Source organism: Macrotis lagotis, chromosome X (assembly GCF_037893015.1).
Source record: "Macrotis lagotis isolate mMagLag1 chromosome X, bilby.v1.9.chrom.fasta, whole genome shotgun sequence".
Lineage (NCBI taxonomy): Eukaryota > Metazoa > Chordata > Mammalia > Peramelemorphia > Peramelidae > Macrotis > Macrotis lagotis.
This window is the reverse complement of record NC_133666.1, coordinates 11,497,653-11,516,827: the sequence shown is the minus strand read 5'-3', so window position 1 is coordinate 11,516,827 and position 19,175 is coordinate 11,497,653. Positions and strand designations below refer to the sequence as shown.

Genomic DNA, 19,175 nt, shown 5'->3' with positions numbered 1-19,175 from the left:
ATTCTATTTGCAATTTCTTTTATCTCAGTAATACCATAAGCTAACCTAGGGTTGGACTAGAGGGAGGTGAGGTTGGGAGGTTGGACAAGAAGACTGAAGAAATTTTAAAAAATTATTCTGAATTTAACAAATTGCATAAAAAATAAATATTTCTATGCACCCATAAGAGAAAATGAATTGTACACAAAATCGCAAATATCTATTATGTACAATATTGTTTTCAAGAAAATGTTAAATTCAACATGTAACTTTCAAAGCTAACACTGAAATAATTAAATCCCAAGAGCTAAGAATAGTCTGTTCAATGGAACTCCTTAAATTAGAGAGTTTTAGGAAAATGAGGCTTGTTTGACTTGGTAGCTGAAAAGATAAAATTATGAATGAGTCTAATGGGCAATATGATTAGTTCTGGATGAGAGTATTTACCCTATAGGTTAATGATTACCTTCTTCATTCCTGTTTTCAGTAGAATGTCAGCTCCTTGAAGGCCATCTCAATTTTGCATTTATATTGCTAGCACCTAGTATAGTACTTAGTACCTAGATAATGACTATCTGCTTTTGGCTTAATTGGCCAATCAGTTGTCTAGTTGAGAAGTCTGAATTGTGCAACTTCTCATAATCTGGCTAAGGATGATCTTCCTCTCTTTTAGGTAGACACTGCCTAGTAAGACTTCTCACAGAAATTACAAGAGTAATTGAAAAAATAGCTTCTAGACTTTTAATGGGCAAAGAGCATAATTACTACTAGTGAATGGAAAATTTTCAAAGAAAAATTATAACTGGACACATGGATAAAAGAGGTTTTATATATATATATATATACATATATATATATATATATATATTATGCTTAATTCAAATTTTTCTTCTCCTTAGGAAGAGATTCTTCTCAAAGAAGGACTGTTTTGTGGTTTCAATAATAATAAATGGTGAATAATAAATGGTTCCAGTCCCACATCGGAGTTCAGTTCATCTCAGAATGAGAATTTTTAGTTGTAAGGGACCTCAGCAGCTATTTTGTTCAACTAATATGTTAAGAGAATCTCCTATCTAATGTACCTAAAATGTAATCATCTAGGGGCAGCTAGGTGGTGCAGTGCATAGAGCACTGGCCCTGGAGTCAGGAGTACCTGAGTTCAAATATGGCCTCAGACATTTAATAATTACCTAGCAGTGTGGTCTTGGGCAAGCCACTTAACCCCATTGCCTTGCAAAAACTAAAAAAAAATGTAATCATCTAGTTAGTGTTTGAAAATTTCCTAGGAAAGGGAACCAGTACTTCCCAAGACAACCCCTTTATACTTTCAATCTACCCTAATTCTTAGGAAGTTTTTCCTGATATCAACACGAAGTCAGCCCTCTGCACCTTCCCCCCACTGCTTCTGCTTCTTCCTTCTGGAGCCAAAGGAAACAAACCTAATGCCTCTTCCACATAAGAACTTTTCCAGTAAGCTGTCCCCCTTAGTCTCTCTTCTTCAAGCTGAACATCTCCAATATTTCTGCTCCATTGTTTAACTGAAGACCCTGATTGCCTTTTCAGGAAACTCTTCAGCTTATCAATATCCTTTTTAAACTGGTGTCCCAAACTGAACACAATATCTCTACTTAATATAAGAATTAATCTGTTTTAGAAATTTGTTAATCTATAATTGAAATTGAGTATCTGACAAGTGGTCATCTCTTTTTCCACTCTGATTTCTCAGCCATCACATGAACTTATTTCTACAGACAGAAATCCATGAAATCTCAGCTCATAAAATGGGCAACTGTCATATAGGGCACTGGCCAAAAAGAAGTCCACACAAAAAACCTGTGCTACAATCCTTGATCAAGCACCTTGAGGACAGCAGGCAAAAAGTATAGAGACACTCAAGATCAGTAAATTTCCTTGAAAAGACAACAGAGGAACTTGTCCAATACATTCCTTGGCCTCAGGAGGATCAAGTTCCTCTGTCTAGTCCAATATCAGTGAAAAGGAAACTCAAAACCAGATAGGCCTTTTCAGTTTTGTTTTGTTGTTTTGTTTTTTGTTTGTTTTCAGATATCAGCACCTCTGTCTTTGGGATAGATCCCATTCATTATCATAAGTCCATTAAAGGAATTGCTTCAATATTTTTTCCCATAGTTGTTATTGCTACTTGTATTTCCCTCCTTCCTATTCCTCCCCACTCCCATTTATTCTATTATCTCTCTCCATTTACTAGCTACAAGTTCTTCCTTTCTCAAAAGCATGTTGTGTCTGACTACCCTCTCCCACGATGTTCCCTCTCTTCTATTACCTACACCCCCCTTCCCCTCTACCTGTCTGCTTTCTCCTATCCCTTTCCCCTCCTTTGTTCCTCTAGGGTAAGATAGATTTCTATACCCTATTGAGTTTGTATGTTATTTTCTCTCTGAGCTACTTCTGATGAGAGAGTAAGGCTCATTCATTCCCTCTCTCCTTCCCCCCTTCCACTCCATTACAAAAGCTTTTCTTTGCCTCTTTTACATGAATTAATTTATCCCCTTCTATCTCTCTTTTCCCTTTCTCTCACTACATTCCGTTCTTGTCCATTCACTCCATCTTTATAGTATATTATGCCTTCATATTCAGCTCCCTCCTGGGCCTTGTCTATATATGCTCCATCTAACTATTGTAATAAATGAGAAGGTTCATATGAGTTAGCAGTATTATCTCCCCATGCAGGAATATATGCAGTTCAACATCATTAAGTTCCTCATAATTTGCCCTTCCTAGTCACCTTCTCTATGCTTTACCTGAATCCTTTACTTGAAAATCAAACTTTCTGGGGTGGTTAGGTGGCGCAGTGAATAGAGCAGCGGCCTTGGAGTCAGGAGTGCCTGGGTTTAAATCCGACTTTAGACACTTGATAATTACCTAGCCGTGTGGCCTTGGGCAAGCCACTTAACCCCATTGCCTTGAAAAATCTAAAAAAAAATAAAACTTTCTGTTCAATTCTGTTTGTTTCAACAGGAAAGTCTGAAAGTCCTCTGTTTCATTGAATGTCCATCTTTCCCCTGAAAGAGGATTTTCAGTTTTGCTGGTAGTTGATTTTCAGTTGTTCCAAGCTCTTTTATATTCCAGAACATCATATTTCAGGCCCTACAAGTCCTTAATGTCGATGCTGCTAAATCCTGTGTGATCCTAACTGTATCTACATGATATTTGAATTGTTTCTTTCTGGCTGCTTGTAATATTTTCTCCTTGACTTCGGAGTTCTGGAATTTGGCTATGATGTTCCTGGGAATTTTCATTTTGGGATCTCTTTCAGGAGATGATTGTTGGATTCCCTCGATTCCTATTTTATTCTCTGCTTCTAGCCTATCAGGGCAATTTTCTGGAGAATTTCTTGAAAAATTAAGTCTAGGCACCTTTTCTGATCATGACTTTCAGGTAATCCAATAATTTTTAAATTACCTCTCCTGGATCTGTTTTCCAGGTCAGTTGTTTTTCCACTGAGATATTTTACATTTTCTTTCAGTTTTTCATTATTTTGGTTTATTTTTATTGTTTCTTGATTTCTCACAAAGTCATCAGCTTCCCTTAGCTCCATTCTGTATTTGAAGAAATTATTTTCTTCAGAGAACTTTTCTTATCTCCTTTTCCATCTGACTAATTCTGCTTTTTAAGTCATTCTTCTCTTCTTTGACCTTTTGTACTGCTTTTTCCATTTGACCTTGTGTGTGATTAAAAATATACTAAAGAAAATTTTCAGAGACTGGTCTAAGTAAAGGAAAGTTTTTATTTACTTTTTCTCAAGAAAAAGGGCAAACTCACTGACACTAAGATAGTGAAGTCAGGGAGCCATGCTCAAAAGCACAGCAAGTTTAAAAATTTTTAACTGCAGTTCCCCTCCCCTAACCCTCTTCCCCTTTAACCCATTAGCTGGGTTTCAGGGTGTACAGTCTATTCATAGAAATTTATCCCAGCAACAGATACATAGAAAGGAATATAATTTTCAAAATGTGTATCTCTCCACATGGTGGGGCGACCTGTAACCAGACCCTCTTAGTTTAGAGATCCTGTTGACTTTCCTATTCTTTGACTAGAAAAAGTAGGATTCTCATGATCAGTGCTTCAGTTAGCAAAACAGATTGACTGTAAAAGCAGGATGGCCTGGGTCCTTTGGAATGCAAGGTTTTTCTTAACATAAACACTTCTTAACCCTGAGAGGACTTCACCAGAAATTGGCCCACTCAACCTAAACTGGTTTTTAAGATGTTATTTTCTTCAGTATTTTTTTTTGTATCTCCTTCACCAAACTTCTGACTTGGTTTTCATGATTTTCCTGCATTGTTCTCATTTCTCTTCCCAGTTTTTCTTCTACTTCCCTTCATACTTTTCTTGGTGACTTTGGATTCAGAAGCTTTGACTTTGTAATCTTTTGAGTGTGTATTTTTATCCTCCATGAGGCCAAAGTAATTGTCTATGGTTGGATTTCTTTCTTCTGTTGTTTGCTCATTTCCTCAGCTAATGACTTTATGTTAGCTCTTTGTTAAGGTGAGCCTCTGATTCCAGGGTGGAGGGCACACTGTCCCAAGCTTTTGAGGGTTTTTGCAGCTGTCCCCCCCAAGGACCTTATGAGAGGCTCTGACCACTCTCCTGTCCTGTGCTGTGTTCTGTAGATGATCATAAGCAGTCCGCTCTGCCCTGGAACTGCAAGGAGGATCTCTGCTCTGCTATGATAGTAAAACTCCTCTTTCTGAGACAGGGATCTGACTATGGGCAGTGCAACAGAGTCCTACCCTCAGAGATAGATAGCAGAAAGACCTCTGCAGTCTCCCCTAATCCCTTACCATTGTGGGCTGAGCTCTCTGGAAGCAGCTGCCAGATTGCTCCATAGGTACACTTCCAGTTCCCAGGGCCAGGGCACAGCCAAAGGCTGCTGTGGACTGGGCTTCTCAGACTTCCATAATGTCATGGCCCAACAGAGTTGAAATGAAAATATATACATGATTGAGCTCTGCTGAGATGGATCATCAGAAACTAGAGCCATATATGAACTAACAGGATCATAACATCTCTCTTCCCCCTACTAACCTTGATCTCTTTGCCAGCTCGTTCAGTGTAATAAAGTACCACAGTCAACAACTTAGAAGGATATACTATTAAACATTAAAGGTCCATATTGAATCTTTAAAAAAAAACTATTGATGTCTACTATGTTTATAATTTTTTATTTTTCTATGATTTCATCTGACTGTTCTTCCTATCTTTATTTTTTGAATACCCATTGTTATTTACTTACTCTTGCAATGTACTAATGACTATGATGTTGGAGTACAAAGATAATGGCTCTAATGTTGACTCATTTTAAGTATGACCTGTTGATTCTTTCTGTTCCTTCTCATTTTATCACTTTGAATTTTCCAGAAGGTGGAAGCTAGTCTAAAAAATATGCCAGTAATGCTTAAATATCGGGCTACATGGAAATCCCGTGGGAGTAGAGAGACTGTTTTACTTCCTGCCTGTTCCCTTTCTGCAATCCATGGATCAGTTCTGTTGCTTTTTCTATTTGGAAGGCTCCCTATGTTTTTCAGAAACAGATGGACAGGACAGGACTTCCTAGATTCAAACCCAAATGAGTGAGTTCCAGGAGAACCATACTGACTCACATAGGAAGGGGTGGTAATAATGCTGACTGAGAACTCTGTGATATCCACATTCTTCTGTGCAGCTGAACTAAAAAGTACACAATATTGAATTCAACACTAATATTATCTGTAGGTGATCTTTAAGGTCCCTACTGACTGACAGTTTGTGGTTATAGAAGCATACCTCCAATTATTGGGGTATAGTCTTTACTATATTCTTATGCACCTGTTACCATATTGCATAGGAAATGGTCTCTAGTTATTACATGCATATGTTTTGTATTTTCAAGTAGATTATAAATTTCTGGAGGGTATTTTCTTTTTTTTCACAATAGGAATAAAGAATTTATTAAATAACAATATGATAGTAGGAAAAATGGATTAGTCATAGCTTTAGGTTGAGGATATTAGCTCTTATGTTCAGGGATATTTAGAGTATTTTTTTGTTTATAAAATAAAGATTTTATTTATTTTGAATTTTATAATTTTCCCCCTAATCTTGCTTCCTTCCCCTCACCCCCTCACAGAAGGCAGTCTGTTAGTCTTTACATTGTTTCCATGGTATACATTGATCTAAGTTGAATGTAACGAAAGAGAAATAATATCCTTAAGGAAGAAAAATAAAGTATAAGAGATAGCAAAACTACATAGTAAGATAATGTTTTTTTTTTTTAAATTAAAGGTTAATAGTCTTTGGTCTTTGTTCGAACTCCACAATTCTTTCTCTGAACACAGATGGTATTCTGCATCACAGATACCTCAAAGTTGTGCCCTATTGTTGCACCAATGGAATGAGCAAGTGCATTAAGATTGATCATCACTCCCATGTTGCTCTTAGGGTGCACAATTTTTTTCTGGTTCTGCTCATTTCACTCGGCATCAGTTCATGTGGAGGGTATTTTCTTTCTTTTTTGTGGCAATTGAGGTTAAGTAATTTGACCAGGTCACACAGCTACTAAATGTCTGATAATCAGATTTGCACTCAGGTCCTCCTGAGAGTCAGTGCTCTATCCACTGTTCCACCTAAATGCCCCAAGGTATTTTATTACCTTGTATTGCCTAACACAGTTCTATGCATACAGACTGATAAATGATTGCTGAGCTGAGGTGAAACTGTGGAAACTGAGGGAAGCAGGGCAAAGGCCTGAACCTGTTCCTTAACCCTTGTCTGAGAGGCACCAAAATGTCTCTAGAAAGAACAAAAGACAGTGTAATACTTTACGGGGAGAGTATTCTTAAGGGATGGGAACAGGGAGAACAAGTAGTATTTTTTTACCTGTTTAGTACCTACTGAAAAAAGTATTTGGATAGAATAGAAAAAAAAATATCTCTTGGTTGTTGTATCCCCCTAACCATAGGAAATCAAGAGGCATGGATCTAGAGAATATGAATTCAGCTTCTGCTCTGCAGGCTCTCTCCAAGCTGCTTAACTTTCCAGAAGAGGAAGAGAATGAGGATGTGGAGCAAGTGGTAAGTATCTATACAGGGCTCAAGAATTAGTCCTGGTGGGCCTGGAGCATTGCCTTATGGTGTTAGATGGCATTCTTCTCTACTTAGGGACCCAGGTTTATTGGATTACATAGCATTCAGTTTCTTTTGTTATTGTCGACCTTTTCCATTTACTTTACTGTAGTCCCTGTTGCTTCCTATTACCTCCAAGACAATATAGAAAATCCTCTAACATTCAAAGCTTTTTCCAACCTTCTGTTCTAGTATTAAACTCAAATTCTATTTTCTTCAGGAAGCCTTTCCCAATCCTTTCAGCTGTTAATTGTCTTACCTGGAAGAGTACCATCCATCTAATTTGTTCCCATCTTTTATGTAAAGAGTTGTTTGTAAAGAGACTGTGAACTTGGTGAAAAGGAATATAATTTTGCCCCTTTTTTGTATCCTCAACACTTACAGTACCTGGTATAGAGCAGGTACTTACTGATTGATTGATGAAGTAAGCACTTAATGAAAGCTTGGTGAATGATTATGTATTGTTTTCTTCATTCTGCTTACTTCACCTTGCATCATCAGTTCATGGATCTTTTCATGCTTCTCTGTATTCCTCATAGTCATCATTTCTTATACCCCAGTATATTTGCATAATCACATTTTATTTAGCAATCACAATTTAATCTGTAGGGGGTGGGGGGAGGGAAGAAAGATGAGGGCAAAAAATTGTAAAATTCAAAATAAATAAAATCTTTCAAACAATCATAATTTAAAATACTTATCACTTACCTTTATTATCAAATAATTTTTGGTAAGTATTGGTAAAAATGGTATTGTTGAACCTATGGGCTATATTTATACGAAATAACATTTTCATTTATAATATATTTCTTATGCCCTAAACTTTCCTTTCCCTACTCCTTTGATATGTCTGACTTACCTGTAAAGTAGATGCAGGCACAGGAGACATTGTGGGTCAAATAATAGACTATTTTTAGACCTAGTTTGAAACTAAAAATTGTGCTCCAGTGTTTTTGTGAAAAGAATTGCAAGTCAGGTATTTGAGCCAGGGAGGGGGTCCCAGATTGATTACAGCTCTGTGAGGGGACACCTTCTAACAGCTTCTTTTTGGCCATCACAGTCCTCCTGAGGTGACAGGAGTATTTTCACACCATCCCCTCAATTTTGGATAATGATGATCCCTGCCTAGTAAACTGTCTACATGAGGGAAAATAACCAGAAATATATCAAATATAACAGAATACATGAATCTGCAAGAAATATATTTTGTTGTATTTTTTTTAATGAAGCATTCCATTATGGGAATGAGGAAATAGTAGAATACCACCCTCATGCACAAACAGCATATTCCTTTCAAAGAATTCATTTACCAACTTTGGAAAGACATATAATCTGGATGAGTGGCAAATTTGATATTCACCAAGTCCTTGGGTTTTCCCCTCTAGGGTAGATTTGGTGGAGAAGAGTAGATTTTAGATTAGTTATAAAGTAGAAATGAGATTTGTACAGGAGGAGAATATTATCATTTGGGAGTTAGGAAGAAGAAATCGGGTTCAGAAACCAGAAAGTTTTAGTTAGAAAAAAAGAGGAAGAATAAAACAAAGTTAGAAAGCTGGAAATTAGTAAGTGTTTAGAATCTATAATTACAGGACATAGGAGAAAGAAATAGGAAGGAACTAGAAGAGAATTAGATATGTTGGCTACTCTGTGTTTATTTAGTTGAAACAGCAAGGCCACCTCCTGAAAATGGTCCAGGGCTGTGTCATTAAAGACATCAATAAAAATCAAGTCTACGGAGATTGTGAATGAAAGGAAGTGACAATTTGAACTGGAGCAGAACCAGAGAGGAAGATTTACCCCACTGTAAAATATCATCACCATGAACTTTTAAACACAAGGATAGTTATTTATATCTAGCTCTGTTCTAGGGAAAAGATAAGGAGCTGTGAGAATACAGAGAGGCTACACATCACTCCCCCAATACATTCTGGAATCCAGCCATGCTTACCCCCTTACTTTGCTTGGGCATCAATCTGTCTTCCATCCCTGGGCCATACATGAGCCATTCACCTTGCCTGGAATGCTCTCCCTCTTTCCCTCAACTTCCTGCAAGACTCAGCTCAAACCTCATCTTTTTAAAAAAAAAAATAAATTTATTTATTTATTTTCCAACTACATGCAAAGATAATTTTCAACATTACACATTACTCTCTCTCCATCCCTTCCTTCCCCCTCCCCTTGACAGTGAGCAATCTGATATAGATTTTATATATATATATATATATATATTTAACAAATTTCCATATTAGTCATGTTGTAAAAGAAGAATCAGAACAAAAGGGAAAAAACCATGAGAGGGAAAAACATAAAAGCATAAAACAAATTTTAAAAATGAAAAATAATGGGGCAGCTAGGTGGCGCAGTGGATAGAGCACAAGCCCTGGAGTCAGGAGGACCTGAGTTCAAATTTGGCCTCAGACATGTGATAATTGCCTAGCTGTGTGACCTCGGGCAAGTCACTTAATCCCCTTGCCTTGCAAAAACAAAAACAGCAAAAAAAAGAGAAAAATAGTAAGCTTTGGTCTGCATTCAGACTCCATAGTTCTTTCTCTGGATGTGGATGGTATTTTTCATCACAAGTCCTTTAGAATTGTCTGCTGAAGAGAGCTAAGTCCATCATAATCATCATCCAATGTTGCTGTTAATATATATGATGTTCTTCTGGTTCTGCTCACTTCACTCATAGATCATGTATGTATGTCATAGTTGTTTGCATGTTGTCTCCCCTATTATACTGAACTTGAGAGCAGGGATTGCCTTCTTTGTATTCCTAGCACTTCACATAGGCCTGGCACATAGTAGGCCCTTAATAAATGCTTGTTGTTGAATAAGATGATCTCTCTCTCTCTCTCTCTCTCTCTCTCTCTCTCTCTCTCTCTCTCTCTTTCTTTAGTTTTTGCAAGACAAATGGGGTTAAGTGGCTTGCCCGAGGCCACACAGCTAGGTAATTATTAAGTGTCTGAGGGCAGATTTGAACTCAGGTTCTCCTTACCCCAGGGCCGGTGCTCTATCCACTGTGCCACCTAGCTGCCCCAAGATGATTAATCTCAATGAATAACATAACTGATAGTGGAAACTTATTGTCAGAATGTAATGATTCTGTATGCTGGGTTATAAGCAAGCTGGAGATAATTGGTCATTCAAATACTACAGCACTGATACATTGGAGAGGATAATGTTAATATTCTGAAATAATGGATGTAAAAGCACTTTATAAATTGTGAAGTGCTTTATGGTGTTAGTGTTATTGTTAAATAGTTAGATTTTGCAATAGAAAAACTACTGTCTTTCCTTTAGCATGTGTTCATTTGGGAACTGAAGAGATATCACTACAATGATTTTTTTTAAACCTATTCTTTGTCACAGCAAGAGACATCTTGCCCACACATTGGTTTGTCTGTGCCAACTTCACTGAGAACTATCAAGAATTCTTGCTCTGTAGGGCAGCAGCATTGGGTGATGATCAACTATAATGGACTTAGCTCTCCTCAGAAGTACAATTATCAAAGTATTTACTTTTTAAAAAAACTCATAAGGGCCCTGGAAGTTTCTAGGGATTGGAATGGATCCTATGATCTCATTGGCATGGGGATTCCTGGTGAGAGAACTCCCTTTGACAATGCATATAGGTAGTTTCTCTATAATGTATATAGCCTTATGCTATAAGAGCTACCCAGAATACTGAGACATTAAGTGACTTGCCCAGGACCACTCAGCCAGTCACTCGGTGTCAGGGACAGAACTTCATGTTTCTGTGAGATCAATTTAATATGTCAAAGATTGTATACCAAGAATAGTCCAAGTCTCTTCCATTTCACAAAGTGGTTGGGATACAAAGACAAATTGCTCAAATTATTGACTGTGGATTCTTGGTATAGGCTCAAATCATAGAAAACAATTACCAGAAGCTTCTGAATGCTGTTTCTATCCAGTCTGATATTTTTATTTGAGAAATAAGTTTTTAATCATTTGTCTTCATTAAATTAGTAAGCTGAAACTCCCCTCTCTGTTCCAATAGACCAATCTAATCAGTAAAACCCATGGAGAGCATATTAATTTTATCAAGAACTTTCACGGTTTCATTTCTACTGATTTTAATGTTCTGTAAACAGAGGCACTAAAAAAGACTTTCTACTGGCTACTTGTATTTCAGCAATTGCTAATTTTTCAAAAGGTATGAAAGTTACTGATAAAAAGACCCAGAATTGGAATTGTCACAGAAAAATATATGCAAAAAGAAACAATATATGCAAATATATATACCCCAAGGGGGTCAGTGATAAAAAGAAAGTTTTCAAAGACATCAAGATATTCATAGCAGCCCTTTTTGTGATAGCAAAGAAGTGAAAACAAGGTGATTGGGGAATGACTAAATGGTCCACAGATGCAATGTACTATGACTATGCTCTAGGAAATAATGAATATGATGAATACAGAAAAGCATGAGAAGACTTATATGAGCTGATACAGAATAGAGTAAGTCAAGTCAACCCCCTCCCCAATAAAAAATTAATATTGAATAAATTATGAACAAGTTTAGACCCAAAGAAGAGATAGAAGACATCTCCTCCATTCATTTGCAGAAGTGGGACTTCTGTGAGTATGGTACATAGTAGATAATGTCAGATTTTTATGATAGATTGATCAGTGTCACTGAATATTCTTCCTCTTGTTTTTTTTAATTGTTTATTATAAGGAGTGACTCTTTGGAACATAAAATCTAAATGATGTAAAATCAAAAGATAAGTTAAAATTAGATTTTAAAAATGTATATCACAGTACTTTTTCAGACACCATGTTGAAGTGTTACTGTTGTTTAAATCCACAAGTTTGCTTTCCAGATAGTTATGCCTTCTGGAAAAAGAAATAAAAAACTGTTATCTAGTGACTCCAGTAGGTAACTGGGAATCTGAATAGCTGGTTCTCCAAAGTAAAGGTGTCAGACATGCTCATTGCAACCAACAAAACTCCCCAGTACCTTGGGAATCAGATCAAAATATTACTGAGAAATATTTTTTAAAGTTTTTTTTTGGTAAGGCAGTGGGGTTAAGTGATTTGCCCAAGATCACATAGCTAGGTAGTTATTAAGTGTCTGAGGCTGTATTTGAACTCAGGTCCTCCTGACTCCAGGGCTCTATCCACTACACCATCTAGCTGCCCCATACAATTGTTACTGTTAACTGTATTTCCCTCCATCCTATTTCTCCTCTGTTTATTCTATTCTCTCTCTTCTTTTACCTTGACCCTCCTTAGAAGTGATTTGTTTTTGACTACTCCTCCCCCAATCTGTCCTCCCTTCTATCACCCCCTCCCCCTTTCTCTTATCTACTTCTCCTCCTACTTTCCTGGGTATGTTATTCCTTCTTTGAGCTTTGAGCTAATTCTGATGAGAATAAGGTTTAATCATTTCCTGTCAACCCCCCCCAATTTTGTCCTCCACTATAAAAGCTTCTTCTTGCTTCTTTTATGTGAGATAATTTATCTGATTCTACTTCTTCCCTTTGCCTTTCTTATCCTTTAATTTTATATTCTTTTCTCACACTTTGATTTTATTTTTTAGATATCATCCCCTCATATTCAACCTATGCCCACTATCATATATACATACTCCTTCTAACTGCCTTAATAACAAGAAAGCTCTTTAAAGTTTCCAGTATCATCTTCCCATAGAGGAATGTAAACAGTTTAACTTTATTAAGTCCCTTATGAGTCTGTTTGAAGAGCAAATTTTCTGTTCAGTCTTTTCATCAGGAAAGTTTGAAAGTCTCATTCCACTGAATATCCATCTTTTTCACTGGAAGATTATGCTCAGTTTTGTTGGATAGTTGATTCTTGGTCGTAATCCAAACTCCTTTGCCCTCAATATCATACTTTAATGTAGAAGTTACTAAGTCTTGTGTATCCCAACTGTGGTGCCATGATACTTGAATTATTTCTTTCTGACTGCAATATTTTCTCCTTCACCTGGGAGGTCTGGAATTTGACTATCATATGCTTAGGAGTTTTTATTTTGGGATCTCTTTCAGGAGGTGATTGGTGGATTTTTTCAATTTTTATTTTACCGTCTGGTTATGGAATATAGGGGCAGTTTCCTTGATAATTTCTTCAAAGGTGGTATCTAGGCTCTTTTATTTTAAAAATCATGACTTTCAGGTAGTGCAGGAATTTTAAAATTATCTCTCCTGGATTTTTTTTCCAGGTCAGTTGTTTTTCTAATGTGATATTTTACATTGTCTTTTATGTTTTATTGTTTCTTGATTTCTCATAAAGTCTTTAGGTTCCATTTGGCCAATTCTAATTTTTAAAGAATTGTTTTCCTTCAGAGAATTTTTGTACCTCTTTTCCCATTTGGCCAATCCTCCTTTTTAAGGCATTCTTTTCCTCCTCGGCTTTTTGTATTTCTTTTGCCATTTGGCCTTGTCTGTTTTTAAGGTGCTATTTTCTTCATTATTTTTTATCTCTACTGCTGTTGACCCTATTTTTAATGGGGTTTTTTTGCATCACTCTCATTTCTTTTCACAAATTTTCCTCTACTTCTTTTACTTGCTTTTCAGAATCCTTTTTCATCTCTTCCATGACTTGAGACTAATTCATATTTTTCTTGGAGTCTTTGGATGTAGGAGCTTAGACTTTGCTATCTTCTTTGGAGTGTGTATTTTGATCTTCCCTGTCATCATAGTAACTTTCTATGGTCAGATTTTTTATTGTTTACTCATTTTCCCAGTCTGTGACTTAATTTTAACTTTTTGTTAAAGCAGAACTATTCTTCCACGGTGGAGGGTGCATTGCCCCAAGCTTCTTGGATTTTGTGCAACTCTTTTCAGATATACTTCTAGAGACTTGCACATTTTCAGGTCTTCCAAGGTAGTATGATCTAAGGAGAGGTATGTTTACTACTCTCCTGACATATGCTCTAGTCTGTGAATGACCATAAGCATTCTTTTCTGCCCTGGAATTTGAGGTTACTGTGGCCACAAGCTCTTCCTCATCCTGAGACAGCCACCCAAGACTGACCTGTATCTGAGTATGGGGAAAGCAACAGAGTCCTGTGTCAATACTAGCAAAGAGACCCCCCCCCCCATAATTTCACTTTTGCCAGTTGTTTGACCCTTCTTACTGTCTGTAGACTGAGGCCTCTGAAAGCAGCTGTTACGTCTGCTGATTCAGTGACTTCTAAAACCTGTTCCTGGTTTATGGTCGCCTGGTCTGTGCTAGCGTAGTCTGTGCTGGACTTTGCTCCACACTCACCCAGATGAGACAGACCTTTACTGCTAACCTTTTAAGTTGTCTGGAAACTGCCACTGCTTCCACTAATTCAGTTGCCTAGAGGCTTGCTTCTGATTTGCTGGAACCAGGGCTATGCTGGTGGCCTGCACTAGGCAGTGCTGCTCTATCTCCTGGAGCAATAGATCTTTCCTGCTGACAAAAATTATCTTCAGCTGGAAAATTGTTTCATTTCATCTTTTTGTGGGTCTTGCCACTCTAGAATTTATTTAGAGTCATTATTGAAAGGTATTTGAAGGGTATGGGGGAGAGCTTAGGTGAGTCCCTGCCTTTACTCCACCATCTTGTCTTCTCCAATCCTCATCTTTCTTGACCCCCTTCCAGTTTCTGACACTGTCATCCCATCCACCCCTTTTTTTTAGGTTTTTGCAAGGCAAATGGGGTTAAGTGGCTTGCCCAAGGCCACACAGCTAGGTAATTCTGAGACTCGTTTTGAACCCAGGTACTCCTGACTCCAGGGCCGGTGCTTTATATACTGTGCCACCTAGCTGCCCCCATCCACCCCTTTTAAAACTTCCCTTTTTTGCTATAAACATTCAATCCATAAAGAATAAAAAAAGAAGACTGCGTATGAAATGAAACTTAGTTTATTTTTTAATTTTATTTATTAAGACAATGGGATTAAGTGACTTGCCCAAAGTCATAATTATTAAGTATCTGAGGCAGATTAGAACTCAGATCCTCCTGACTCCACTGCACCTCCTAGCTGCCCCCCAAACTTAGTTTAAAAAAAACCCAACACACTATGTTACGACAATCATTGGAGACACTATGAAGGAATAGGCAAATTAATGCACAATTGGCATAGCTGTAAATTAATCCAGTCATTCTGGAAAAGCAACTTAAAACCTTACCTCAAGAGGCACTAAACTGTGAATCCCCTTTGACCCAGTTAGAGGCCTGTTGTCCAAAACTAATCATCTCTTTGTTAAAGGTTTGCAAGGATGTAGAAGCCAGAAACTGAAAAGAATAATTTGGCACTTTTCCTCTTGGGAGAATAGTATCAATTTACTGTAATGGAAAGAATACTAGACTAGAAGTCAGAGGTTTAAATTTGTCATATGCCAGTTTGGTCAAGTCACTTCCTTTCTGAGCCTTAGTTTCCCCACCCTGCAAAGGTAAGATGTTATGTCGGGGATGAGTAATAAACTTAATTTGACAGAGTGCTAGAAGATCTAGAGTTGAAAATCATCCAATTTGAATCATTAATAACCAATGGGTTATATAAATATTAATTATACATTGTGGACTCTTTCAGTTATGCCCATCATCTTCTGTTGGAGCCCTGAGCCCTGGGAATATTGGACCAGCAAAGAAAGAAGGATCCAAAGGTATATTGTTCAATAGAATATGAAATAAAATCAATGTTTGTTGATAGCTTCCTTAATAGTAACACTTCAATTCTATTTGGTCCCTATTTGTGCCAGACATTGTGCTAACCAGGAATACAAAGGCAAAAATGAACCTGCTCCTGCCTTCAGAGGGCTTTCATTCTACTGAAATAAACACAGATATGCAGAAGCCTGGTCATTAGACACGAGAGTTTTAAAAAGGGGCAGAATCATGAAATTTATGTGTTGACTCCTGAATGAACTTTTGAAAGGAAGATAAGGATTCTGAAAGGGAGAGATGAAGAGCATCCAGACACAGAGAACAGTTTGTGGGAATATACAGAGGTGGAGGTTGGGGTTGAGAATCAGTCATTAGTATAGTTTGGTTAGAATATAGTGTGTGTTAAAAAGAATATGAAATAAGGCTGATAAGATATATTGAAATTAGTTGAGGATCTTGAAAGCCAAGGTTAAGGAATCTGTATTTTCTTCTCAAAGCACTAGGGAACTGCTGAAAGGTTTTGAGTAGAAGAATAACCTGATCATTCTTTTGGGAAACTATATTAACAGCTTTGTAGAGGATGGATTAGAGAAGGGAAGACTAGAGAAAAGGTGACCAATTAGGACCAATTGCAGTAGTCCAGAAGAGAATGAATGAGGGGCTCAAATGGTGGCCATGCAAATGAACAAGTCAGAGATGTTGTGGAGGTAGCAATGACAGGACTGGTAAACTGATTAGATATGTATAATAGGAGAGGGGAGAGTCCAGGATGACTCTTAAGTTTGCTTGGATGACTAGGAAGATAGTGGTGCCCTCCATAAACTAGAAAATTTTCAAGGAAGGTTGGGTAGATTGAGGTAGGGGCTGGAATAGGAGAGGAAGATGAGTTCTGTTTTGAACATGGTGAGTTTCAGATGCCAATGAGACATCCAGTAGATTGTTGGTAATGCATGACTAAAGTTTAGAAGAAAGATTCAAATTGTATGTCTAGATTTAGGAATACTTTCTGTGGATATTATACTTAAATCAGTGAGACCCAATGAAATCACCAAGGGAGAGGATAGAGACACAAGAGAAGAGGGTTCTGAACAGAGCCTTGGAGGGAAACTTTTGCTTAAGGAGCAGCAAATGAATTGGTGATCCAGTGAGGGAGACCAGAAAGAGAGACACTCGGAGAGAGCAGAGTCATGGAATCAGAGAGTAATCAAAGGTGTGAGAAGCTGCAGAGAAATAAAAGAGGTGAGAAGCAAAAACCATCAGACTAAGCAATTATGAGCTCACTGTTCCCCTCAGAGAGAGCTATTTTCATTGAGTTAATGGGTCAGGAGTCAGTTTGAGCCAAGCTGAAAAGTGAGTGGGTGATGAGGACATGAAGGACCTAAGTGTATAAACTACTCTTTTCACAAGTTTGGCAAGGAAGAGCAATAGCTGTAGGGATGGTAGAGGCATCAGTGAGACCTGAGCATGTTTGTTGGCAAGTGGGAAGGAACCACTAGAGATGGAGATACCAAACAAGAGGAAGAGAGCTTTCTAATCATTGAGACAAACTCTGGTAGGACACAGGAGGGGATCTAGTTGAGAGCAGAAGTAGATGAAAGGCTATCTTTTCCTCAGGGCCTAGAGCAAAGGGAGAGATGGGTCATCACCTATGTAAGAAGGGATTTGAAGTAGTCTAGATGAGGGCATTCAAGACAGCTTCTAATTGTCAGTGAAGTAGGTTAGGCAGGATGAGACTCAAGAAAAGCTTCTCTAGTGATTGGGATAGAATCCATCTAGGAGTAATCTCAAAATATTGCTGCTTCCCTAGTGAAGATCAGCTAATGTGTATTTAGAGAGAACCCAGTCTTTCCTCCAGTAGTGTTCTGCAAGTAGATGGCTCAATAGAGAGTGCTGCACCTGAGTTCAAATCCAACCTCAGACACTTAGTATCTGTGTGACCCTGGGAAATCATTTATCCTATTGCCTCAGTTTTCTCATCTGCAAAGCAAGCTAGAAAAGGAAATGGCAAACTACTCTAGTATCTTTGCCAAGAAAATCCTTATTGGAGTCATGAAGAGTTGAACATAGCTGAAAAAAAATGACTGAAGATGAATCATTGAGACCTAGGGAGAGATAGAAGACTGTGATTAGAGAGGGAGAATTTCAGTGTTTTCAATCATAAAAGTGGTAGAAAATTGATAAAGATATTAATATTGACCAAGGGTCAATATAGTAGCCAAAGAACTAGCCTCAGAGTCAAAACATTGACTGGCTATGTGACCCTGAATGAGTTCCTTCACTTCCTGGTACCTCAGACAACTGACTAAGAGCATATGTCACTGAATAGCTTCATTGGTAAAGGGAGTTTCCTTATTATGAATTTCCTATGCTAATGGTCAGCCAGGCCTGGTCCCAGCCATCCTTAGTACTTCTTTAAATTTGTCTAAAATGAAGAAGAGGAGGAGGAGGAGCCATAGCATCCATGACCACCCTTCTGGAGATGACAGCAAAGGAACATATTGCCCTTGGTCTTAAACATTTTTCATCAGCTTTTTTTCCAGTTAGTGTCACACATAAGCATACATTGGCATACACTGGCACACACAATGGTACATGCTGACAATGAGAGGTCTGAACAGGGATAGGTGTGATGTGGAACCAGAAAGCTTTTGGATGCTTCAGGATCCATTTGTCTTATTTATGGATTATCTAGCTTTTGGCTTGTCTGCTCTCTACCTTCCTACCTTCCTGGCATTTCAGATTTCAGTTCTTTAATTTTAAAATAGTCATAAGAGAAAGTCTATGAAATTGTATATATTAAAGTTGTGCTAACCTGAAATATAATGCTTAGTGTGTGTTCCACACTTTTATGCAAAGCGCCTTGCATACCTTTCAAAATATGGGACATTCTAACTTCATTGTTTATTATTACTTTGTCTATATTGTAGTCAAGGTAAGTAGGTAAAGTTCATCCATCGCTTTTGATAATTCTTAGAATCTCCAGTTGTTTGGGAGGTTGAAAATGAGGTGTCCATAAATTTCAATTATTCATCCTATTTTTCTCCCTCATTAACATGAATAATGAAAAATTGTCTCTTTATTTGTCTTAGTCAAGAAAGATCTACTATGTAAACGTCTGAAAAATATATTTATGTCTCTAATCAGCTATATATTCTGGACCTTGAATAATATAGAAATTATAGAGCCTGTGGTTTAGATGTGTAAAAGCTGTGCTATGTGAAAGAAAAGCTTTTCCTAATAACTAGGAAGTCATTCTCATACATGGGGAAAGTGGTGCTGCGGAAGCTGCCCTACCTGCACTTGTTGTGGGGCCTGGGATGTTGCCTTTTATGCTTAAGTTTGCATTTCTCCTGGGTCCCTGATTCTTGTTACACTGGAAACCTAGTATGTCTCCTGGGATTCTGATGCTTGTGCACATTGGAGGCCTGATATGTTTCCTGG

General features: G+C 37.6%; 1 protein-coding gene across 1 annotated transcript in view; it reads left to right on the top strand.

Annotated features, from left to right (window-relative positions):
- Positions 1-6,959: 6,959 nt before the first annotated feature.
- Positions 6,960-19,175, top strand: part of DNAAF6 (dynein axonemal assembly factor 6) — a 66,183-nt gene continuing 53,967 nt past the window's right edge. The window contains exons 1-2 of the mRNA XM_074201147.1: positions 6,960-7,067; positions 15,661-15,733. Of these exons, the coding sequence (XP_074057248.1) occupies positions 6,969-7,067; positions 15,661-15,733 (172 nt within the window). The 5' untranslated portion in view covers positions 6,960-6,968. The remainder of the gene's footprint in view (positions 7,068-15,660; positions 15,734-19,175) is intronic.